Here is a 26,006-nt window from a genome sequence, read left to right as displayed (position 1 = left end):
ATCCTAGATGCATGCACACAAATTTACACAGGTACACAATCGCGTGCGCTAGGACTGAAAACAAAATGCACTCTGTACTGACAAAGCTACACAGTCTTTACTGTGAATAAAATATTGATTTATTACCATTCTATTTTTATTTTTATGTTACGCAGCAGCCCAACTTTTTCAGAATTGGGTTCACAACATGAACCAAAGTGCTTTAGCTGCCCAAATCTAACAACAACAGGCTGTATATAAGAAATAAATATGGCCTCCAGGTCTGAAACGTGAAGCCAGCTCTGCAATTCTTTCTAAAGGCCAAAGGAGGGAGGGACTCGCTGCTTGCAAAACCAGATTATACAGAAATCTGCTTACTTAATCTATATTTCTAAGCACTTTTCTATTTAGATTATGATTGCAATTGTATATAGTGACCCACTGATAAAGAAAAACTGCTAAAGCAATTTAGTTGTATGGAAATCTCCTTTTCACTCCATGAAAAGATAAGTTTTGTTACTTTAATAGAATATTTTGCATAGATCCAGTTATAAAAGATGATTTTATAAGTTAAGCTACCCCAGAGTAAAATAGTTCAAGCTCTTCCTACCAATATACCACTCCAACACTGCAGCATGCCGTTTCTTAACAACACATGCACACATACCTAAACAGGATGGGGGACATTGTTGGCAAGATGCAGGAGTAGCGTTGTATCAGCTTTGTGTCCTTGTCATTGTTCCCCGGGGTATTCTGGAAAGAAAGAGGAGGAGAGAAGGAGGAGAGCAGTTAACAGTTTGATCAATGGGAGAGATGGAAGCACATGCACACACACGCACATAGAGCTATGGGCACACACAACCATAAACAGATTTCTCAAATCCATCAGTGTAAATAAGAAAGGAAAATAAAGTAAAAATCCATCCCAGTGACTGAATTCCCCCAGAAATCTGGATGGACACATTTATTCAATGCGGCATATACACTGTGAGTTTCTGTAACAAACTCCTCACACTAGCATTGTTAAAGGAGCATACTACACTCCAGAGGATATGGGGACAGAAAGATGGATGAATGGACCATTGAGCATATTTATTAATAAATATGATTTTTTTCTCTTCAATGCCGATGTGCTTAATGGTCTGTAGCGAAGAAAGACATTTCAGCCTGTGAAACCAAAACTAATTAAGACAGTAAATGAACAAAACACATAATTAAAGACATTGCAACACTTCAGTATATTTTCATAATGCGATTCTGATTGAAGAGATTTCGAGCTGTAATCTGCCAGAGGTGCTTCTGCGATATGTCTACATTTGCTCATACATGGAAAGGTTGCAGAGTAGATTATAAAAGACACCCCTTATGGTATTTTTGGCTGTGTGATTTTCTTAGGAGCTATGTCTCACCATGCCTGGATGGAAGGGTAGTGACCAAAGTTATCAGCTGAACCAATCTAGCTTGGTTACTACAGTGCACAGGTACCTGCTAATAAGAGCTAAAATGTGAAGAAAATTATACTGGAATGTTATTAGCTGAAATAATCTAACTGCACACTTCTTAGGCTGTCTGTTATTTTAAAAAATAAGTGCACAGCAAGTCATGAATTTGTGAGATAATTACAGTTAAAGCACTAAAACACATTCTACTTGAGTAATTTGAACTAGCTAATGTACCCCAATGGACTATAACACCTTGTGTTGGTACAGTCTGTACCAACAGAGCTGTTGCTCAAAGTAGCCACGGCCCTTTTCATGCAAACTTTAAGCCTTAATACAGTTTAAAGTGGTAATTTATCATACAGGGGGTTGAAGTAGTATGCAAACATTGTTTTTTTTGTACTGAAGTTCAACATTTTGTAGGAACTGCCTCATTTTTGGAGCTAAACTCAAGTGGCCACTCTTGGAACAGCAGTTTTTGGTTCTAGTGGAGCGGTCCCCAACCTTTTTTGTGCCACGGACCGGCCTTTAAGGTGTCACGGATAAATACAACAAAATAAAATCAGTACCGGCACCAAAAAAAAAGAAGATTTATCCATAACACACGGGAAAAGACCCAGGGAAACTGAGTTAACGATAAAAACGATTAAAAAAATAATGCTAAAAACCAATAAAAACCCTGAAAACCATAAATTTCACACCCGAGCCTCAACTATCGCAGCCTGGTACCAAACAACTCACGGACCGCTACCAGTCCGTGGCCCGAGGGTTGGAGACCACTCTTCTAGTGGACTGTCTTGATATGATGAATAAGTTGTTACAATTAAGTTCACATGTGTGAGTCCTCTTAACTGAACCCTAACTTTTGAATACTGAAAAGATAACAGCTTATGATCCAAATGCAACATGGTGAATGGTGTCAATCAAGGGAGAGGACTATGGGACAAAAAGAAGCCTTTAGAGGTTAGAAACAAACCAGATGACCCTGAGTGTCATGTTTTCCCTGCTGAAGTGTCCTTGACCAAGACACTGTATCTCTGTCTGCCTAAAGAGCTTTTCTATAGTCGTTTTCCTTATGGAGATCAATAATGTATCGCATGAATCATAAATTCAACCACAAGGACAGAGATTCCCCACCTCTTGTAATTTATATGTCTCTGAAAACGATGTAACAGTCAGTTCTGCTGACACAGGATTTTTCTTTTTAAAAAAAGACACATTTCTGGATACTGATCACCTCCACTAGAAAATACTGAGGGTTAAGTGCTTTGCTCAAGGGCACTTGAAGTAGAGGTGGAAGTCACTAGCTGCTTTGACCTGTATGGATTTTATTTTTTCAGCTACAAGCTCATCCTACTCCTTTAAAGAGTATAATTTTACATTTGCAGGTCAGTGACATCCTAGCCTATCATTTTGTGCACCATAAGCACAAGTTGAACTCTTTCCATCTGTCTTTTTTCCCCTTTGCAGACTAGCTCAATACAGTTCTTAGCAGGCACATTGATGTGTGGCACTGGGATACACATCAGTGCTAATCACTGTTTGGGGCAAAGACCCAGCTCACTGGCCGTGTCACCAGGGTGTGGTGAATCCTATCAGTCCCCAGCAGATATTGCCCCCCCACTTTTTCTCAGCTGCTCCTCTGTATAGTTGGGTTGTCATCCACAGGGTCAACAAAGCACTGTTGAGTGTGTATTAGCTATATGGCTAATCTTTACAGCTCCGTTTCATTGAAAGAGGCTTTCACAATAGCCTTTTGTTTGCTCAGGGAAACAGTCCAGTATGTATTTTGCCTTGATAGTTGAAAGCTGGTCAAACTGCAAGAACGAAAAGTGCACTCAAAACAGGAAGCCGTGAAAGAACGACACAGGCAATCGTCTCTGCCAGAATTGTTCTTCAGATTGAACTGATTGAACGGGCCGTGGAAAATCTTTTGTTTTCAGGCCCTCACTTTCTCACTCTGCCTCTTCCTCTGCTTGTCTTTTGAACTCAATCCTCAGCTACGCCTGGTGTGATTAATGGCAGCCATTCATTAACTTGATCAACCACTTTAGCAGAGATTATTAATCAGATGCTTATTTAAATGTCACCACCGAGCAGCTGAGAGGAAATGAGGCCACTGGGAAATTGAGTTTTTGTGTGTGGGCTGCTTGTCTGTCTCTGTGTGCGTGTGTGTGTGTGCGTTTGCGCACTGTGCATGTTTACTTGCTGGAATATTTCCTCACACTGCTAACCTTGAACTCATTCATATGCTGTTATACATGCATTTGTGGGAGCAGCTAATACTGAAGGGATATGTAGCAATGGAGCCTAATGTTCAATTCCAAATGAGACGCATTGTGTCTCATTAATAAAACATTTTGTTGTGCCTGCATTATGAAGAGCATTACAATACTTATGGGATTGTTCAGTTATTAGAAATTCACACCTCCTGACAGCTTTGCAGGGCTCTGCTTCATTTCTATGTGTGGGCCTAAAGTATAGGCTATATGTGCTGTATATAGAAGATTTATAACATTTATCACTAAACATGCTGCCAAATAGGGATAATCAGGACCTACGTATCATTTGTTTCAGAAAGTTTTACCACAGCAAATTCGTAATGATTGTTTTCGTGTCCAGAGTTGTCACTGCCAAACTGCTAGTACAAACATGTTTTGAAGAAATGTAATGAGCAAATTTGAGCTGGCATTTGCAAGCTGCTCGTGTTTGCTTCTGGGGGCATTTTCACATACAGTCCAGACCGTGTGTATTTTCACAGCTACGTTTTTTTCCCCGCTCATTCGGGGCTGTGCTTCAGCGCATTCAGTTTGAAATGAAATATTGGATATTACACTGAAGTCCCTGGTCTTTGCTAAAATTTGAGCAGGATTATGCCAATATTGAGAGAACTGTGTGGGAGGTATTTTCACACATAAGGGCCAGATTTTTAGGGATCTAAGTGACATGAAGTCAGAAAAAAATTTAATATTCTGTGGAGAAAAAAAAGAGCAAAAACTTCAATGACAGCCTGAAGTCTTTGACACACAAACCAGGCCCTTTTATCTTCCCTGGTGTTGCTCACACAGACCTTCAGCTATTGCTTATTGTGGGGAAGTTTTTTCCATGCGTGCTTTTTTTATACAATGAACTCATCTATTTGTGGATTTTAAAGTCGTATTCCTTTACACGGTCACATTGTTACTCCTCCCAGTCAGAATAGGTTTTCTGTGGAAGCTGTTATCACAACCTTTAGTTACTTTTTAAAAAATAAATGACAACTAAACACCACGTGAATATTTGCAAGTAAAATGTGTGGCTTTGTGTGACCTTTAGATGTGCTTTTTTAAAAATCAGATGGTTAACAGTGTACTTTAACCCAAATGAAGATCTAACCCTAATCAAGTAGTTTCTGTGGCTGTGTGAACAAATAGTTCTAGCGCCTGACTTTCTTCTTGTGGCTGCTCCTTTTAGGGGTCGCCACATCTACCTTTATCTCACCCTATCGTTAACATCCTAATTGTTGTATGCCTAAACGTAACTAAACCAGGAATAAAAATGAAAGCAAAAAGAAAGTGTAAGCAGAAATTAAAAATACTCCCAGACTGGAGTCTCCCAAGTGAATGTCTGGTATGCTTGTGCCACCTTCAGCCTTCCTGCCTTTAATGAAGAAGCTTATGCTTGGCTGCTAGTCTATTCGTTGCCTCACTTCCTCTTTTCCACTCTGTAAAGCCGACATCATTGCTGCAGTCCAATGATCTATCTGCCCGCCTTCTTTAAGCCAGTCAGCCTCCACTCTGTATACTTTAACTTGCGCTGCTCCTCTTTCATTCTCCCTTGCAGACTCCTTCGTCCAAACCACCCCCTCCCCATCTCCGGGGGGTCTGCCCTAATTCCCATCACCACTAGGATTTCATTCTGCCGTGATGGGCCATCAGAGCCAAATCACATAATACCATAATTGAATTCGGTATTCTGTTAATTATGCTCTATTTCTTCTAATGATCTCTCCTCACTGCACTGACTTTGTTTGTTGTTTTTCTTAAGTAGACACTTGTATATGTATTTTCTGGGATACTTGTATGGATAATGTCAGACAGTAATACCAAGTGACTGATAAGAGACATGCCAGTGCCCCTTTTAGCTTCATACCTCTAGACTTTGGACCCTGTTTGTTGAAGCAGCTATAGCTTGTGCAGAGTTCCTCAAATATTCAAAGGCTCAAACTGAAGTTGAGACTTGGCACTTTGTTGTAGTACTTTTTTAAGTAGCCTACTTAGCATGCAGATTATAGCTTCTGTGAATTCTGCTCTGTCTCTGGGAATTGCAGTGGTTGTGCTACCTTCTCTTTTTTTAACCATACCTGTTGTACATATAATAATACGCAAAAAAGCTGTTTGTGTGGTTAAGATTAAACTGTACGCTGGAGGTGTTTTTCTCTTTAAGTTGCCTGTGAATGAAGAGCACATATAGGACTTAAAGTCTGCATCCCAGGCTTTAAAGTAAGCAGTTCTGTGCTGCAAAGGGTAAACGCAGTAAGTCCCAGATTACACTTAGGCGAGCTTTATGAAGGGAGGAGAGGGTGTGGCCAAGTGTGGATGTGCTCTGAATCCAGCTTGCTTCGAAAGCATTTATACGATAAAGCAGGGCCTTTAAAGACACTGCAGCGAATACGTCTGCAGAGAATGCACAGATCCCACATGTCAGCTGTCTGAGCTGAAATCTCTATTTTATGATATTTACCTTCAGTGTAGCAACACACAGAAAGAGCCTTCTGAAATGTCCCATTCACAGTGTAATCAGTATTAATAGTGCTGGTGAGCTGATGCATCCAATTTAACAGGGTTAAATCAGCTGCTGTGGAAGGAGTACACTTCTTCTGTATATGCTTCATGAATCATTCCATCAATCCATGTAATTGATTAAATTGATTAATCAGCGAGGGCAGAGAAGGAGAGGAGGTGATGGATGGCAAGAGGGATGGGACCCATCAGAATGAAATTCAAGAGCTGAAGTTTAAAAAGGTCAAAGGTCACACAAGTGACATTTATAGGCATAGCACCCTCTTCGTTCTTGATGTTAAGAATAACCTTTCTCAAAGGTTCATGAATGTGTGTGTGTTTGCCCGTATGTGTGCGTGCATCGCCATAGATACATTCCACTTAGGTTCCTTGCCCCTGTGATCGTGTTTGGGTAAGTGATGCCAAAGCCCAATAATAAATCTGTGCCGCAACTATCATCGATGACCTGAAGGTTACAGTTTCATTAAGTGTCTTCCACTTTGATTTTCTCATCCCTCATGCCCTTCTGCTCTCCTGCCTGCCTAACTCCCCACTACACCTAGTAAAGATGCTCTGAGAGGCAACGTAGACACGGATAATGAGAAGGGGGGGGCTTTCATAAGTGGTGCAGTCAGCAGGCTTTGAGGAATGCATTGACATTTAAGGAAATATACTGATTACCTTTCTGATCAGCCTAGTTTGTTATTGATCCTTGCCTTGTACACGTCTGCGTGTTTGCAGATGCAGCGCCCAGATGAGATAACAGTTTAACTCTGTTAATGCCTCTTATTACTTGATAAATGTTGATATCTATCATAACATAGTTTTATATTTCAGAGTCTATAATTACTCCATCTTTAAGGTGATCACGAGTTAAATATACTTGCCGTACTAATTAACATCAGACCTTTGCAAGTTGGCTGATAACCACACCAAGGCTGCCTCAAAGTCAGTCCACAAGAAGAAGAATCAATGCATCATATTTTGTTTATTTCAAACTCCCGTGTATGAATAAACAATACCTGCTTGTGTGTGTGTGGATAGAGAGCGAGATCCTCCTTTTACATTCTTGTTTTTCATTATTTATAGTATATGTAAAGATAAAATGAGCTTAAACGATCAATGGAATAAAGATGCTAAATGGGCTCTAAATGTGTGGTTTTTAACCGTATACAAAAACTAGGCCACACCGCTCTCATTTGCAAATTTAACAAATGTTATATTACATTACAGTAAATTCACATGTTTTTCTTGTAAAAGGAAAAAAAAATCACTCATAATATTGAAGCATATGGCATCTTTCACCACTTCTCCAGATGGAAAGACGACAAGTGGGTGGATTTGTTTGAAATGTACGAGCAAAGCATTGCTTTCCCCAAAAGACAAAAAACATGTTTACTACCACTTAGCTGTCCAAGGCCAGAGGAGCCACTTTTAAAATTGCGTGGTATTCCCCATTCAGCTTTTTAGAGATTGAATCATTGAGCCTAAGTTGAAAGCAACAATTAATCAGGAGGGAAGTGTAGTAAAAGCCTCAGGAGAAACTCTTGAGTACACTCTAAGCACGTCTCCTGACTGCTTTTGTGCTCACATGAATGTTTTACTGTCCCAGACGGTGTTAAAGTGCCAAAGAGAGAAGGGGTTTCGGCAGCCTTGCTACATTTGTCACAGGTATTCAACAGGCTCGTCTTCTCACCATTTGGGGAGGTTCCCATCTTCTGAATCTGTGAGAACAAAGCAGAAATTGAGCCAAGAGTGCCTATCTGAATCCTATCTGTTCCATCATTTGACTCCCTTTTTTTATATCACCGCAGCACAGGCGTCGGTGCAATGTTTTTCCGAGTCCGAAGTGCTCACACTCAAGTACCGACTCATGTCTAGACAGAAAAATTAGGGCATACATACAGACAAAAAAAAACTTTGACATTTAGACAAGGTGTTCACGCTGTGCAATCAGACCTCATTTTCCACACAGAGCTCAGTCAATGGTAGCCATGTCTCGATTTGGCAAGGAACAATCAGATTTAATGTGAAGCCTTTTTTTGTGTTTCTTGTTTCTGCAGGCTCTGTCCTCAAAAGAATGCAGCCCGAAGATCACAGCTAACGGCATATCTTTGAAAGCCCAACCGCTCTGTTACTAGGCTGGAATAAAATGGGGTCTCTGGGAATGTATTGTAATTCTGTGGAGGTTTTACATCAAAGAGAATGCTGTATTTCAGGGCAGGTGACATGCAGTGGTGTAATAGTGGAATGCTGCATCAGAAAAGTAGCCTAATAACTTCATTGCTCTTTCCTTTTATTGAGAAACGATCATAAATAATCACACATCGCATGAATTTTAGACGCGTTTAAGCTTCACCGGTTTGTGCTTATGAAATTCTGATAGACTGAAAAAACACACACAAACCTCCTTGACAAGATACACACACTGAAATGATGATGTGAAAGACTAGTGAGAGTGTTCAAGAGTCAATTTCTGTCTTCTGTGAAGTCATCTGAAGAGTGATATTGAGTCTTTGGGGATAAGAGATGAGACTGTGATGTTGCGCTAGCAGGAGGAGGGAACACAGCTCAGAAAGGCTGGCCTTGTTGATGTAATTTATTGCAACATTATTCAGGAAAAACTGCTAAAAAGCTCTCACTTGAAGCTGACTTTTTAAACTTTGCGTGACACGTTTCTTATCACGTACAGCTGTGAAGTTGAGTTTGATTTTTGTTCTGAATATGTAAAAGTTTGGTGGAGGATTACCGTCACAGCCTCGCAGTCTGCTAAAATTTTAAAACCTTTCTTTAGGACACATTTAATGTTTCTTCTCTTCTGTTTAGGTCTGTTAAGCCTCAGTTGTGCTTTGTTCTGGCACTGCTAAATGGAACAAAAATGAGACTTATGCGGTGAGCTCAGGGGAGCCGAGCCCAAGAAATGTTATCTTTGCTGTATACTTTCCAGAGGCTTACAGCGTCATCTGCACAGGAAGCAGGGTCAGATTAGATCATCTGAATGTCATGAATTACTGGATACACCAATTCATCCACTGATTTGCAAAAAATGTAATCTAACCTGAATTGCTTTGAAATATAGCTAAAATAAGTGATGTTGTGTGTTAGCTAATGAGCTAAGCTAGTGCTACCATTATCCATGCAAGCTATCTGATGGTTAAAACAAAATTCCAACCCTAATGAACATTTTTTTAAACACTGGCTATCTAACTGAGAAAGATTCTTCAGCTCTGACATGTTTGTGCATTTAGCTATTTGTGTTCCAGTAGTAAAATTAGAAAAGTGAGGATTTGTTATGCTTCCTAGCAAGGTGGAGTCATTCATCTACCACTAGCAATACAGCGCAGTACCAGTTTTCAGAATCAGAATCAGAATACTTTATTGATCCCTAGGGGAAATTATTTAAAAACAAATGTTTTATGCTTTTAAAAACACTTCTGCAACCCGTCGTGGGTAGAGACTGGTCAGGGCTCTTTATATGGCTTATTTAGCAGGTCACAGATCATAGCAGATTACAGGTTTCGCAGTTTTGCTAACATTTGCATGCACTGCTGCCATCGTGGATTGTAAAGTCAGGACTCTCAAAAGTCAGGATTACCAACATGGACCTTGAAATGCACCCCCAAGCAGGACATTTTTTAAGAAACGCAAACATCTTCATCATAAGTTATTAAACACAATTGGTCACCAATTTAAAAACTATTTTAAGGGTGTACGATGTGATTAATAATCGTTGATGATCTATAATCGAACAGATTTTTTTTATCACGGTTAATTTTGTTTTTTGTTTCTTTAAAGAATAATATTACATGATGCTGGTTGCATGTGATCTGTCGCTACCCAAACCTGATTGTGAGTAAATACTGACTTGACGGTGACCTCATGTTGGCATCAATAAGTTGGCTGCTACACTTCACAAAATCATCACCTGTCTTGGTTTAAAGCCAAATTACTGTAAAATACAGCTGCAATGTCCTGATAACAATATTGAATTGAAGCACAAGCGTGCATTTGCCTCAATCCTCCAAATCGTTTGATTTTATTCAGAGCAATATCTGACAAACATATTAAGAGGTTGTTTTATTGTACTGCAGGACTTTGCATGTGGGTGGAGTAGATTTCTTTTTGTAATTTTATCAAACTACTCTAAGGAAACAAAAAAGCATTTTTCAAATACTCCATAGATTAAAAAAAAAAAAAAGAATTGCCGCTCAGTTTGGTTTATTCATCCTGCTTTATCAGTTTCTAAAACGTTGGTACTTTGGTTCAATGATTTCAGCTAGACTCGTTATCATGCATGCCCTGCAACGGTTTGTGAGCTCACACTTTCCAATGTTGTAGATGTGAGCGTGCTAAAATGACAAACTAAACAACTGTATAGTAATTAAAATGCTAGCATGGTGATGTTAGCATATAGCTTAGTGCGGGTTCAGATAGACAAATAGATACTGGAGCACTTCCCAGTTTAAAACATTGATGGCACAGCTGCCTTAACAGTGTTGGTACCTGTAGTTAAAAAATATTTTTTATGTTGCTTTAATGCTTAATCCACCAGTGCAAAGTGCAAAAGTCACACATAACCAGATGTTATATGGAGAATATCTGGAGAACTTCCTGTTGGTGACTTCAAAGAGGAAAAAGCAGCAAAGCATTCAGAGACGCTGAAATAATTTATATGTGAGGACAGCAGTTTGTTGTCTTTGCAGGAAGTTCCTCAGTACATAGATAAACCTTGTTGTGTTTTCCTCTGTAATGATTTTGATTTTGTAATCATATATTAAAAAATAATTTCCCCCTTCCTCTATTCTGCTCTCTCCTCAGATCCAGACTTTGGAGACATGGGAATACCCCCACCTCTGCCCTGTAGGTACACTCCCTCTCTCTCCCGCTTTCTGCTTTCTTTCTCTCTCTACAGCCATTCTTCTTCTCTTGTCTCTCTAAAGTGTATTTATGCTGTTTTACTATCACTTATATACATACTGTGTGTTGGTGCATGTGTTATACCTCTTAATCGGTGTTTGTCTGCATGAACCACACATGTGTGCATGCATTTGTTTTGGGTGTGTTTATACATATGCGTGTGTTTCAGCCTGTCAGTATGACATGGTTGGCCCAGAAGGTATCGTCGAGTCTCATCAGATCACCAGAGACGGAAAGGCCGGTGCCACCGAGGCCGTCGACTGTAAATGGTACATCCGTGCCCCGCCGCGCTCCAAGGTCAGTGACATAAACTACGCTCCCATCAAACTGTGAATTTGATTTGAAGCCAAATTTTGAAATGTCACATGAAATAAAATGGAAATGAAATTGTGTCCCCATTAGCTGGGCTGATGACAGCACAACATAGTTACATCAGAAAGACTAATGTTCAGCTGACAAATCCTGGATGTATTCCTTGTGAAATTTCCGGCTTCTGTTGAGATATTGAGGATATTTTTTCTTAATAATTATCTGTTTCCTTTCTATATTTCGCCACACAGGCAGTAAGATCAGGGGTTGCATCAGGAAGCTTTGATATTACATGTCAGTTTGTCTGCAGCTGTCAGCAGTATCCCGACGAGAGTGTTTGTGGCTGGGGGGAGGACTTGTTTCCCCGCTAGGGTCAGACAGATAGGCAGAAGGGTTTATTTGGGGTCAGGCCCATTTTTTTAATCAGTGAGCTGTTGCCAAGAGGAATAGAGGGAGGGAAGAAAAAAGAGAGAGCGCTGCAGAAGGAGAGAGGACTGAACAAACAAAGAGAGGCAGGAAGCGTTACCATTGATAAAATAGTGTTGCGTTGCAGTTTGACCCTGAGGCCTGCAACAGCCTGCATTTGTTTTCCTCGCCTGTGTTTTGCATATACAAATACAGGACATGCATATACATGCACACCTTTGCTCCAACCCCTAATACACACTAGACATGCTTCCTTATCTACTAGAGGTACCTGTGCTGCATTAATGCATGGGATTAAGTGTTTCCTAAGGGCAAAGCAGCAGTGCAGGAAAAGGCTATATTTTACAAATGCTACCACCTCTCATATGAGTCTATATGGTTTGATCCTGTACATCCATGACTGCAGTAAATCTGCTGCTCAAATAGTGTTGGCCCTCTTCTGAGTGCATTTGAGGGGTTTGATTTAATAGCATAAGGCCACAATTTTACTTTGACTTTCATGGTTAGAACAATTCTTTGAAGGGCAGGAAGGAATTATGGTGTCTGCATAGTTAAAATGTTAAAATATTTGATCTCCCTCGTAATACTAAAACTATAAATCGTGACCTTAAATAAACCCATGTTTTATATTACAGTGTCTTTTGGATCTGCGCGTGTCTGGTTTGTACGTATGTGAGAATGTATTTATAACTTTGGTCATGACGGGCTTCTTTAACTATGACTCACTTATGGCACAGACATGTGGCTCATTTATTTTTATCATTCTTATTATCTTCATTATGCCACTGTAGAGAGTCAGATGACCAAAAGAACTGGTTGTATGTAAACACTTAAAAACAAAATGTATATACATTTAATAAATATATATACATTTATTTGTCTTCTTTGCGAGCTACATAGAAATCTGTTCAGTTTTAAAGACAAACAAAACCTAATCTGTAAGCTTTGGGTTTGATGTTTACCTGGAATACAGTAATGTTAGGTGTGGCTGGTGATGATCACCAAAAACCATACGCATTTAAATTGTTATTTAAAAAGAGACATTTAAGGCATTTAAGGGACATAGTACATGTTTGATTTCTTTGGTCAATAATTTAAGATCCCAGTTGCAATGCACATTTGTAACCTACTGGATTCACATCTTGGCTTTCGATCTAAATTTACCCGGAGGCTCATTAGTTAGATGGAGCCACTCTCCTAGCTTGGGAGTCACGGCACCAAGTGCTCTGATTACCACTGCACCGCTGTTACCTTCACCCTCCACATCTTCTCAAGCTCTTCTCTGAGCCCTTGGTACTTCTCCAGCCTCTCGTGTTCCTTCTTCCTGATGTTGCTGTCATTCGGTATCGCTAGATCGATCACTACAGCCGTCTTCTTTCGCTTGTCTACCACTGCTATATCCGGTTGGTTAGCCAGCACCATTTTGTTCATCTGTGTCTCGAAGTCCCACAGGATCTTAGCTCGGTCATTCTCCACCACACTAGGGGGGGTCTCCCATTTTGACTTCGGGACTTCCAGGCCATACTCAGCACAGATGTTTCTGTATACTATGCTGGCCACTTGGTTATGGCGTTCCACGTATGCCCTGCCTGCTAGCATCAGGGCCATCTTTAAACAGCCTGCACCTGGGGTCTTGCCTGGTGTGGTAGACCCCAGCCTCTATGGATCTTGTGCCTAGAGCTTACTCCTGTGCTGCCTTTCAGTCCAGCTTTGTCCAGCCACTGGTAGGATTTCTTGATGTTAGCCACTTCCTCTATCTGGCGGTCGTACATACCGTGCAGGGGCCTGTCCTTCCATGACGGTTCCTCCTCTTCCTCCTCTTTCTTAGGTTTCTGCTGCCATCGTCTCTCAGTTGGCAAGAGATGATATGCTATGATCATTATAATAAGATACGACAGCAGGATATGAAATAGTGACTTGCTCTGACTTAATGTTAATAGGAATCAATTTTTCCGAGTACGTGCATTGTTCAGTTATTCCAGGGGGTGAGGTAAGGTAGCTGTATTGTCAGCTTTACTGTGTCACTATTAGTTTCACTAATTCAGTGCTTATTAGTGATGCCATGCTATTATGGTTACTGTAGAGATCTTTTAAGATTTATAGAGTACACATTAGAGAAGCTATTAAGGCATAGTTTATATCAGATGGAAGCTGTGATTAGGTTCACAGTAGTTTTTTCTACACAGGCTTTTCATACTGAACTGCAGGCTCTCTGTACTGTACACACACACACACACACACACTGGCTTATGATATGACTGGCTGATAATGGTTCGACTGTTATTCATGGGCACAGTATTTGTTCTTATCTGGCATATTCCTCGGGTCGCATATTTCCTGCTAATGCTCTGGTTTCCCTTCAGAAATGACCTTCGGATTCAGCTGTTTTGAAAACTCAAGGCCACGGGAGTTATACAACTGCATCAATCAGGAGACTTACTCTTAGTCGTCACATGGAAGCTTACAATAAGTGTTAAATTGAAACAGCTATTAGCAGGGAGTCTTGCCAGGGTTAAAGGTTATGCTTGATTTTCTTTTTTTCTTTTTTTTAAAAAAATCAATTGATGCATTGCCAGTGAGCCATCAAAACAGACAAGTCAAGTTTGTGCGCATCACATGCATCCTCCGTTTGTGTGTGAATACGTTAGTTATGTGCATGAAAGAGTAACAAAGCAAGCAAGCCTGGCAGTATGATGTATTAGTTTGAATAAGTGTCACATTTCGTACTGCAGAAATGTCTCCGAGGCCAAGTCATGGGCCAGAGGCTGACAGTCATTGGCACTGATGGACAAGGCAGCAAATCACATTTTTAGTACAACTCTATCTTCTGTAAATCACAGTCCTGAAGCTCCCACCTGCACTGCAACTATTCTCACTCAGTTACACATAAAATATAAAAAACCTACAGTTTCTCTCTTTGGTTCCTCACTACCTCTGTCAAGTAGACGCATGCATGCTCACATGCTGCTGCAGAGAGGGGGACTACATTACTGTGTGTACGCATGCATGGAGGTCGCACAATGTATAAGGCAAGGTGTTCATCTCCCTATGCTTATACACTACTGCACTACACCCAGTGTGCCAGAAACAGCAGAGATAATGACATCCTATACCGGAGGCTCTAATTAGACTGCACCGGAGCACTCCAGAGAGAAGCCGGGAGAAGGAGGTAAGAGAGGAGGTGGAAGCATGAGAAAGGAGGGAATAAGGGAAAGCAATGCTTAATAATGTGTTTTACTGAAGATCTTAAATATATAGGGATGGAGTTTTGGGGGTGAGATGGCACATGGCAGATGGCAGAGAGAGGGATGGAGTAAAAAGGAAAGAAAGGTGGAGACTGACTGAAAAACATACCTGCAAGTAAGCAGTAATGACCATGTGTTGTTGCCAGAAGTCACAGAAATGCACCAAATTTAATACCATCACGTTACTTTACACCACCATTCATCCTCCACTTCAGAATAGATTACCCTTCAGTAGGATTCACAGTGATATACATGCCTAATAAGAGTAATTTCCAAAAACTTTGAACTGAAACTGCATTATATTTAAATTTATAAACTCTTCCTATCACCACTGCTCTGTTTTTTTAGGTTCTTTGGGCTATTTTGGACAGCTGTCCAAATTCAACGCAAACTTATTAGCTGTACTGAGGGATACATTCAGTTACCTCATCAGTTTCTCTGTTTTCCACAGAGCATCTCTGTCCCGTCTGTTTTCCACAGTCTGGATTTTTCTTGCCCGCGCTGTCTGACACCTTCTACATCCTTTCATGATAATGGTCAAAATATGGACATTCATTCTGACTGTAATGAACAGCACGCGCTGTTACAGACACCCTTTAGCAACAGAGAGAGCATATTCTTCCCCGGTCAATGATGGATTCGGCGTCATTATTGGGCGCTGCAATCAATGAAGAAGCAGCCTATTTCCCTGCTGGAGCCAATCTCTCACCGTACAAATTGGTGATTGTATCTATCTTATCCGTTGCTGTCATTCTGTGTTGTGATGCCATCTGCACTCAGATTTTTTCTTCATCATCGGCCTGTTAGGGCTTAGGAGCCGCAGAAAAACAACATCAGAAGCTTTTATTTGTGAATTTGTTAGTAAATGTTATATATTTGTCACATAATGAGGCCTTCCTGTTCACCTTCCAGTCAGTGCTCACAGTAACTACATCGGTCAGATAATGAGTTTGTGTATGCAACGCCTGATCAAAGACAATACTGAAAGGATTTTTTTTTCACAGACATGCACATCCTTATGGCCTGCCATACAAAAGCACTCAAGTTAAGCATGTTAGAATGCTACAATATTAGAAACTCTCACCCTAGAAAGCCATCGGCCAGTCTGAGGGCCAGTTTTTCAGCTTAACTGGTTAGTGTGCAGGTCACTGGTTAGGCTTTCATAAGGGTTATATATTTAAAATTAAAAGCTACATTTTCACATGATAACTGACAATTTTGAGATATCAGCAAAGGAACTGATTGATCAAAAGAAATTGAACCAAAAACAGGTGAAACGGAAAACCAGAATGCCTCCAGTATCAAAGGTTTTGAACCTTGCCACAGCTCCAAGACTCTGTACACAATTTTGTGACAGTGCATCCGTTCAGATATTCTAACGTGATCAGTGTGGAGAAGCAGTCGATGCCCCCTTCCTCAACACCATCACTGTCATGCTTCCATCCAGAAACAGTCATGATGGTCAAGACTGGGAATTATGCTATTTAATGGCTGTAGTTTTATTGCTTTAATTAGCCATTAGCACCAATTGAAGTCTATGCCAAAATCCTAATTTGTTCATTATATCAACATTGTTTTGCATTAGCAATTAGTCTCCGCTTGCTGAAAAAGTACTTTTATCGGTTACAGATGGCTGAATTTAGTGCATTCTTTGTGCTGTAGGTGGAAAACTTCATGTCTAATTCTCCCACCATTCGCTGACGATGAAACGACGGGGCCAAGTGTCCTAATTAACATGCTCATTGGTGCTTTTACCAATTATTTGCCTCTTCAACTCTAGAACAGACAAAGAAAAAATTGGCAGAGAGTCCCTAACTGTAACCTTAACCTTCACTATAACCTTAAAATTTTTGCATTAAATCTGTCGTCTTTGGTAATCTGCCATATGGAAAGGAGCCATCATCCACGTATTATAAATTCTTTGTTCTTAGTCAAAGTCATTTCTGGCAGTTTTCCCTTAATCCAAAGTTTTCCTTGTTCTTAAAAACTTAGAACTTCTAAACTTAGAAACCTTTTTATATTGTACTACAATGTCAAGTGACATTCGTCTCAGATCACTAACTTAATCACAGGCATTATCCCAACTGCTGAGAAACCAAATTTTAGGCACTTACTGCATGTATCTCCAGTCTAAAGCTTTCAGTCATATTTTATGCTCTGTACTGGAAATCATTGTAATATTGACAAGAACACAACAGCACTCAGTGGCGTCAGCTTAAGTGTATTTTCAGAGTATCCCCCCCCCCTCTCCCAGTGTAGAGCCATTAATATGAATGTAATCTATACACTCCCTGGGACAAATCACTTTTAGTCACATGCTTCCTATGTGATTGAGTTTATAACTGGATACATCTTTGCATCAGAAAGCCTGCAATGAATTTGACAGTATTTAATTTCACAATCGCAGTATAGGAGAGAAAACGCTTCCCCCATCCCTGTGACAGTATAGCTGAATATGATTGTTTTTTATTAGACTGATTATTGACATCAGTGTGATACCTCGAGAGAGCTAGCTTGTTTACCCTCCTCTAGTCCATTTCGCTTGTCATGTTGTTGAAGCCAAGTTGACATTGCAGGGTCCATTATCCTGCTCCATCTGCAGCTTTTGTCTTTGGGTATTTAAAGCGTCAGATTTTCCTGTCACAGTCCAGGAGCCGTCCGCTCATTAACCGTAATGATGGCAAGTGCTGTGAGCGGCCGACCAGAACCATAGCTGTGATTGGGGGATCTCAGCCTGATGAATGAGTGACAGAAAATGGTGCGGACACAGTTAGGAAGTGCAGAATAGCTACTATGAAGAGTCAAGGTGGATAGCAAGGTGGATATTTTACTCAACGAGCGATTGTTAGGATATTAAAACAGAGCATGTGTTGTATCTGTCTTAGTTGCTTCATGAATAGTTAGACATAAGGTAAGTCTGTTTATATACCAAATATGTCCTTTGGTGTATAAGTTCTTTGCATTTTAATTTTAAATGATGACATTTTTTTTCTCTTAAATATCCAAAACTGGTGGCAAAACGTCCAACATCTCCTTAAAGTTTAACAAGGTTGTAGGTTTTATGTAATTCTTTATCTCAACAGATATGGATAATGAGTGCAAAGCTAATAGACTCCGTCTGTCTTTGAGTCTTCATTTGAAATGCGTATGTAATGACTTTGTGCTAGCTGCTGTCTGTCAGTCTTATTTCATTACAGGGCTGCTATATCAGGCACTTGGATAATGACTGAGATGCCCGGGCAGTAATAGGAAAGAGCTGAAATCTTTTCTCTCACTTGTCTCTCCTCTCCGCTGTTTGCTTCACATCTTTCTTCTGTCACCTCCAAATCTTACTGTGTCCTTCGATTTTCCTCCCCTGATCGCTTCTTTTTCTTTCTCTTCTCTTTGTTGTTTTTCCCTCCTCTCTGCCTCCTCGGACAGATCTACCTGCGTTTTCTCGACTATGAGATGGCAAATTCCAATGAATGCAAGCGCAACTTTGTGGCAGTGTATGATGGCGGCAGGTGTGATTTTTTTTTTGTACATCTTTAATGTGACATGCTCTTGTTGCACAAGAGGGCTTTGTTTTAAATCTTCAATTGTATAAATCACTTCACTCACTTTACTTTATCCTCATATAACAACTTTGTGCTGTTCATGAGCTTCTGATCTGAAAACATGAAATTGAAGTCGCCTAAAAAAACAATTTTAATTTAAGAGGAATTGATTTCTGTCAACTGGAAACCGTTTAAGTATTTTAGCTGAGTTAAAGGGTAATCACATATTGGCTTTGTTGATGAAAGCTAGATAAAAAGAATGATGCTACTCATGTCTATATGGGAAATACAGATGAACTGAGCTGAATGACTGGAAAGGGTCAAGTTACAGCATATGTAACATCACAACTTCATAATTTCCATTTATGCAGTCAAAAATGGGAGACTTCTCCCTCAATAAACATGAAGCAATAATTTTGAGTAATATGCAACGGAAATATATCAAAAGGTTAATTTATTCAAATAATTCTTTACTAAGGGAATTGTGCTTGCTATAAACTGAATGTATACCAATCGAGTAAATCCAATTTGATTAAATGTAAAATTTTACAATTGTAAAAAAAAATTACATGGAATATTTACATGCAATTAAATTATTTAAATTCAGGAATTTGGGCAGGATTTCTTTTCAAGTTTAGGCAGCAAGCTTTAAAGCAGGGGTGTCAAACTCGTTTTATGTCGAGGGCCACATACAGCCCACTCTGATCACGAGTGGGCCGGACTTTAACTACAGGTTTAATAGAGATATTTCATTATAAGAGAAAGAAGGTCAGTTCCAACAGTACGTCTCAGTCTTTCTACGTGATATATAAATGCTGCTGTAGCAAATGAAAGAAATGTGTCAGCATGACTGTTTGGGCTTTAGCTGTAAGAAATAAATGTGCACAGTTCAAAAACTGTCCTCTAATTATAACACTGAGCTTACATGTCAAAATGTCTAAAACTTATTAAAATACACTTAATTGTCCAAAAATGTAAGACCTCTTTCACATTTTCTAAAGCTATCCATTGGGCCCGACTGGGCGATTCTGGCCCCTTGGCTTTATGTTTGACACCCCTGCTTTAGAGGATCTGGATGCTGGATTTTATTAGCTGTGGGTAGAACCAGGTCAGGCTATCCATTCCAGTCCTCATGATAAGCTACACTAACCAACTGCTGACTGTAGATTTGCAGTTTAAGGACAGATATGAGAGCGGTATTGATCTTCTTATCTAACTCACAGCATGCAAGCTGCACACTTGCTTCTCGCGCACTTCTCACAAACAAGTCTATTAATATAAAGTAACCTGTTTTTAATCTCCAAATAATGAGATTTTGAAATCCAGATTAAAGAAAACAATATTTGATACACTGAGATAAGGATATAATTGAATCACTATCTACTACACACTTGAGCTCAGCGGCAGTTTATTATCTTGAGAGATTCAGAATATTTAGCAGTGATCAGACGATAACAGCCCAGAAAAAACAAAACAAAACATTAAAGTACCACGACTGCTCTTTCCAACACTGTGGATTATTAAGATGCACAGTGACTGCCTATGTTACTGGATAATAAAATATGCATGCTTATCTCATCCCGTCATGTCTCAGTTCAGTGGAAGACCTGAAGAGCAAGTTCTGCTCCACGGTGGCCAACGACATCATGCTGGTTTCCACGCTGGGAGTCATCAGGATGTGGGCAGACGAGGCCAGCCGCAAAAGTCGCTTCCGCATCCTTTTCACAACCTACCAAGAACGTAAGCTGATCTTTACTGCAGTGTGATCTTCCTGCTTAGGCAGCTTTCTTCGTCTGGTCTTTGTTTAATTGCAGTCGCCAAAATAAAAGCACGTACAAACTGTGAGGTTTCTGCACTCTTATAAGTTTATGTAAACCTAAGAAACTTGAGTACAAGATCACGTTTGGTCTGTGCAGACAGTGCAATGCAAATACCTGCTGAAACACACACACACATGACACATTATTACTTCCTCTGATATTTGTTTTTCATGCTAAACCCCCCGCGGTGCAGTCATAATAACAGCTGGTCGACACATCGTGCAAACAAGGCTTTTGCCTCAACTAGATTTTCTTTTTAATTGAGTGTCGATCAGTGTGTAATTTCATGCTGCATTCCCGTTGGTTGCCTAGTAATCGCAGGTTATAGAGGCATTTACATTTTCCCACACTGTTCAGTTGCAGAATTATTCCAATAACGAGTTTTAAAACACAATCAGAGATATCACTGTGATTCTTGCACATTGGTCATATTTCATCTGGAATCTTTCGTCATAGGAAATGGTCTATAATGAGTTTCCATTAAGATTCATAACAATGTAAACAGCAGCAAGCAGGAAACCACGGAACACCATTTCCATCACAGGGAATCTTGCCTGTGGGTAAATGTGAAGATGACAGCACAGGTGGATTTGAGTTCAGCTCTGCTGCATTAACACAGGTGGAGCATCTGCACCAGCTAATTCCTTTGTTTAAAATAGGTAGAGACTGTGACTGCACCAAACCTACAATATGTTCACATCTACCTGTTTTGTTTCAGAAAAAAATCAGTTTGAAATTCACACAAGCACACTCAAAGTCTGTCTATTTCTCATTCAGCGGATTTTCATTGATAGAGATAGTCATGTGGAGAGGCCATTCTTTGTACTAGCGACATGAAGGAAGAGGGTCTGGGGCCCATTAGTCTACAACGTGTCAGCATCAGTCGGTGCCTTTTAATGACAAGGACACGAGGAAATAGGTGCACGCAGCTGCACACTATTGAGCGTTTTCAGAAACTGAATGGGGCTTCTTTCTGAATGTAGATAGGATAAGAAAAAAATCTTAGAATATTATTTTCAAACTGTTTAAATGAAAGACTTACTGCATTTTAAAGTTATTTTAATGCTTTTTGCTGCCATTTCAAAAGGACTGGAACCACTGACATTATCATTTGTGAGAAGAACCATTAACTCATAAAAAGAGAGGTTTAATAAAAGACTGAACTGCAATCTGTTTATCACTTTACACACCTGCACCTTGTCTTCATTGGCTGTTTATTGTGTGCTTGTGCTTAGCTTAATCAGTAAGCAACTGCAATAGCGACAGAGTTGTTTACGTTGTGAAGTCAGTGTCCCCTTTGTGAGGCCCTTTCACCAAGCAGAGCCAGGATGTGCTGTTGCCGGGGCAACGCCTCTGCCTAAGTCACTCAGGCGATCCCCGGCCAGACCTCAGCCTTTAGAGCAGCATCCACCACAGCTCAGCAGCACTGCAGCAACCCTGTCAACAGTGAATGCACTAATGTACCAGAGCTGCGAAAAACGCAAACAATTAAACAATTCAGACTTTGCTTGTTTTACGCTCTCAGGACAGATGTATTTGCTTCTATTTGATATGTATAAAGTGGTGTTCTGTGTTGGGAAACGTACTATATTGTTTTTTATTAAGATGCCAAAGCACAGTTAATAACATGTATTCCTGAAGAGAAGAGTTTGTTTTAGCAGTTAATTGTTCCCCTTGACAATAACATTTTTGGTTTTAGCAGATTTCTAAAAAGTTTGTGGGTTTTTTATGACAGGCGGTCTGATAAATTTGAAAAGCACTGTATTTGATATTGTTAGACACATTTACTGAACAGGTGCCCTCGGGTCTATTGTTTCAGTTACATGAACAAAACACTGATTTTTCTGCTGTTTGTTTTTAATGAACTCATCATATATTCCGACTATTTAAATGAGTCATTGAACATTTATGTGAGATAAAAGATCCCCCGTTAAACAGCCAAATGTAAGCTTAGAAAAAGCAATGTCAAAATATAGTTTAGATTTAGTTTTAACAAATAAAATTACTTTTTATTGCACAGAAATGTAACAAAAAGAAAAATGAAAGCTCAGAATGGCAAAAACCAGCTGATATGAAAAAAAAAAATAATGGCTTTCATGCCCTATGTGATCACTGCAGATGAGTGACTCTGCTGTGCGCGCATGCAGCTGCTTATAGCCCAATTGTTACCATAAGTGCTCCCCAGCCATGGAGATCCTAAACCATTGGATGTTTGTTCCCAGCCGTTGGTTCCCAGTGGAACCAGCGGCTCTTAGAGTACCGTTCAGACCTGCTGACACCCGGCAAACTGCTCATGTGGGAAACGCAATGTTCTCAAACACAAACATGCAGCTTTACCATCTGTGAAGAGTTTACACCTGCTGACACTAGCACTGAACTTTACTGCTTCCATCCTCTCTCTCACATACACACACATGCACGCACACACACAAGCGCATAAACAGCCCTGCTATGAAGGTAGTATATAGTTACAAATGTGAAGCATAAGTGATACCTACCTCTACCCAAGAACCAATTATGTCTTAGGTGATAAATGTACGCTTGCGACATCTCAGCTGTCAGCATTGTTACGGCTCATCTGCAACACGTCTCCCGGGTTGCAGATGGAAATTTGCTCTGGCTTCACTACACATGTCACTTTTTACCTATAGGAAAGCTTCTTTACTGTGTGCATGAAAGAGTTTGAGACCAACACAATATGCTAATGCCTGTCAGCATGCTTGGTCTTAGATTAGATTATATCAACTGTAGGCACTCTGTTGCTTTGCAGTTAGAATGCTTTGGGAGGATTATGGAGAGACTGTAGTGCTGGACATTGTAAAAAATCAGTACCAGATGCACTCTGCTGGGTAGTGTTACTGTATTTATTATCAGCAGTATTGAAATCTAGATAATCATAGCAGAAAATAAAAAAGAAGCATCAAAAAGGCCGTAGAGTAACAGAAAATAACTCTATGGGTAAAAAAAAAAAAACAAGACTCAGGTAGGAGCTGACTATCCCAAATCATAACACGTGAGAGCTTGCATTATTGCAGGTGTTACCATGTGCCAAACAAAAAAGATCTTTATTAAAAAATCACTTATGACAAAAAACAGAGACTCATCAAACTCATCTCATAGAAATATTATAACTGCACTTTAAATCAAAACCCCACGAAGCAGACATCTACAGTAGATTGAATTTAAAGATTCATGATAACCAGGTGTTGCTTATAGCACTTCACTGCAGACACCTCTTTGCTCTTAGACCCCGCTCTGCAGAGACACCCAGACGATTTTCATCAGCCGCTCATTTACGACTTAATTTATGCTTCCAGCAGCGACTGTGGACATTTCTGTGTGGGCAAAAGAGCACTTTTATTACAGAATGTCTTGAAATTAATTTTGCAGGAGATTAGTGTGGATCACGCTCTTTATAACATCTGGTCTCACCCTGCCTTGAGTGGAAAACGAGAAGGCGTGGGCTCCCTCTGGTGGCTGTTAGCAAAAACAAACTGTCACAGCTTTGGTGTGGAGTGTACTACATGACATAAAGGATTAGAAAAACAGACTGAGGCTGGGGGGAGAAAATGAGAAGAGGAGTATTAGAACACACACAGAGAGCCAATATGACTCAGGAAATGCTGGCAAAGGCCCAGACAGGATGGGTTACAGAGAGAGATACAGATAAGTCACTCTAATTTGGTGTGTTATTATTCACTTGGGATGAGAGCTGGGATGAAAACAGCCATACATCACAGCGGTAACACTGTCAAATAGTCCCCAGTTCTGCCATACCACTGGCAAGCTGCTTTAGCACCAGTGCCAGTGTTGTGTGTGAGTGGGGAGAAGGTGAGAGATAAAGACAGAAAGTAAGAGACATGCAAGAGACCAGGGAAGGACAGCTCCTCTGCAACAAAACAGCCAGCAGCTAAACAGAGCCATTCTGTTCACATGTCACTCACTTTTAAAACACAGAGAAACTGAAAGCGATCCTGCATTACTTCTGCTTTCTGCATCCTTTTCACATAAAGCTGCATGGAGCAGACATATTCAGCTTCGTATGCTTTAGGGATACTTTTGCAAAATAACAGGAGGGCCAGGTGATACATATAGGTGATCTATCAGAAGACATCTATCAGTTACAATGAATAAATAGTAAAAAGGTCAATATCTTATCTTTTAATTAACTTATTTATTTTTTAATTTCTAAGTAACACAGTTACAAAATTACGACCATGTGTGTAAATGCTTTAGACTGGTAGAATGGCATCAAATAGTTTATACAGTGTTAAACAGAAACCTCTTACTTAACACCCAGAAAATGGTCCGTTTAGATTTCCAGGTTCTTTTTAGAGAAAAGAGACTTTCTCCTAGCAACCCAAACTTGCCATACTTTGCCCTGGCAAGCCTGAGATGTAGATTTGGGGGGGGGGGGTTGTTGTTTCTCTGAACATCCCAAGGTCTCATCTTGGGATGATTTTGCCAAGACATCAATTGGGAAGACTGCAGCATTGTCCTAACACTCAACTGAATGTTGCACATCTGCTTTTATAGAGGTGCTCAAATTTGCTCGTGATCATTTAATCAAACGTGTCTGATTAGCAGCACCTGGCTGCTACTTACCCTCTTAAATCATAGGGAAGCAAGAAGGGTGTACTCAGCTTTTCACCTAACTACATACAGTAATCTTTTTCACGTGAACGTGAAAATACAGTGTATAATAGCTTGCGACATCAGCACATTGATTTGATGAATTTCTGAAGAATGGCTCTTCTTCCTCACACCGAGACAAAACACGTGAATGTTGTGTCTCCGACAGGTCACACCATGGGGGCGGGTGTCACGGTGAACAAATAAACAACATGCAGTATAAATAGAAAGGATTTGTTTTGGGTGTGTGTGTGCAAATGTGTGTGCAAATGATTGTAAAATGTCATGACTTTTTCTCCAGACACCCCGCACACTCACCCGCATACAGCTCGCACACATACGCACACATAACAAGAAATTCATTCATATCCACAAGTTGTTTGAAGAGGAGGGTGAGAATGAAAATTCATGAAGAACAGATGGGTTCAGGGGAAGCAGGTTTGAACTGAGTCTGAAAATCTGCCACGCTGGACTTCTGCTCTACTTCTTATAATGATCAGTACAGTAGCGCATGTAATTGTCCTTTGTGTTTGCTGTTTTTAGAGATGGTAAATATACTAAAAAATTGCATTGAACTTGTCCTGTGAACTGAATGTGCAAATATAAATAAACTTCTTTAATGTCTTAATTGCTCATTGTGCTCTCTCCCCTTCCAGCTCCATGCGATGCAGATGCCTTCTTCTGTCACAGTAACATGTGCATAAATAACACACTCGTGTGTAATGGCATGCAGAACTGTGTCTACCCCTGGGATGAGAACCAGTGTAAAGGTGAGATGTTACGTGTAGTTATCTGACCTCTCATGTCACAGCTTTAGCAGATCTCCAACAGCTAGTCACAGCAACACACAAAGATAGGAGTGGATGTTTAATGTTTCAGCACCATGGAGAGTGACACACAGAGAAACCTGCCACTTCTTGCTATATGCCACCCCCTTTCTTCC

General features: G+C 40.1%; 1 protein-coding gene and 1 long non-coding RNA gene across 7 annotated transcripts in view; one reads left to right on the top strand and one right to left on the bottom strand.

The window, feature by feature from the left end:
• neto1l (neuropilin (NRP) and tolloid (TLL)-like 1, like) overlaps positions 1-26,006 on the top strand; it is a 70,601-nt gene that overhangs the window by 34,291 nt on the left and 10,304 nt on the right. For 5 of the 6 annotated variants that reach the window (XM_040044102.1, XM_040044100.1, XM_040044099.1 and 2 more), the window contains exons 5-9: positions 10,997-11,038; positions 11,265-11,392; positions 18,496-18,578; positions 20,206-20,351; positions 25,720-25,833. In XM_040044102.1, the coding sequence (XP_039900036.1) occupies positions 10,997-11,038; positions 11,265-11,392; positions 18,496-18,578; positions 20,206-20,351; positions 25,720-25,833 (513 nt within the window). Of the gene's footprint in view, positions 1-10,996; positions 11,043-11,264; positions 11,393-18,495; positions 18,579-20,205; positions 20,352-25,719; positions 25,834-26,006 lie in introns of those variants that run through there. The other variant, XM_040044103.1, reaches the window with a different exon arrangement.
• Positions 2,042-26,006, bottom strand: LOC120741303. The gene is made up of 4 exons (XR_005697595.1): positions 25,995-26,006; positions 14,733-14,741; positions 12,534-12,536; positions 2,042-2,199 (listed from the first exon to the last, which is right to left on the bottom strand). It is a non-coding gene; the product is annotated as an uncharacterized LOC120741303 (long non-coding RNA).

Source organism: Simochromis diagramma, unplaced genomic scaffold (assembly GCF_900408965.1).
Source record: "Simochromis diagramma unplaced genomic scaffold, fSimDia1.1 OVJJ01000602.1, whole genome shotgun sequence".
Taxonomy (NCBI): Eukaryota; Metazoa; Chordata; class Actinopteri; order Cichliformes; family Cichlidae; genus Simochromis; species Simochromis diagramma.
The sequence above is the reverse complement of the archived record's forward strand: the minus strand, read 5'-3'. Positions and strand labels throughout refer to the sequence as shown.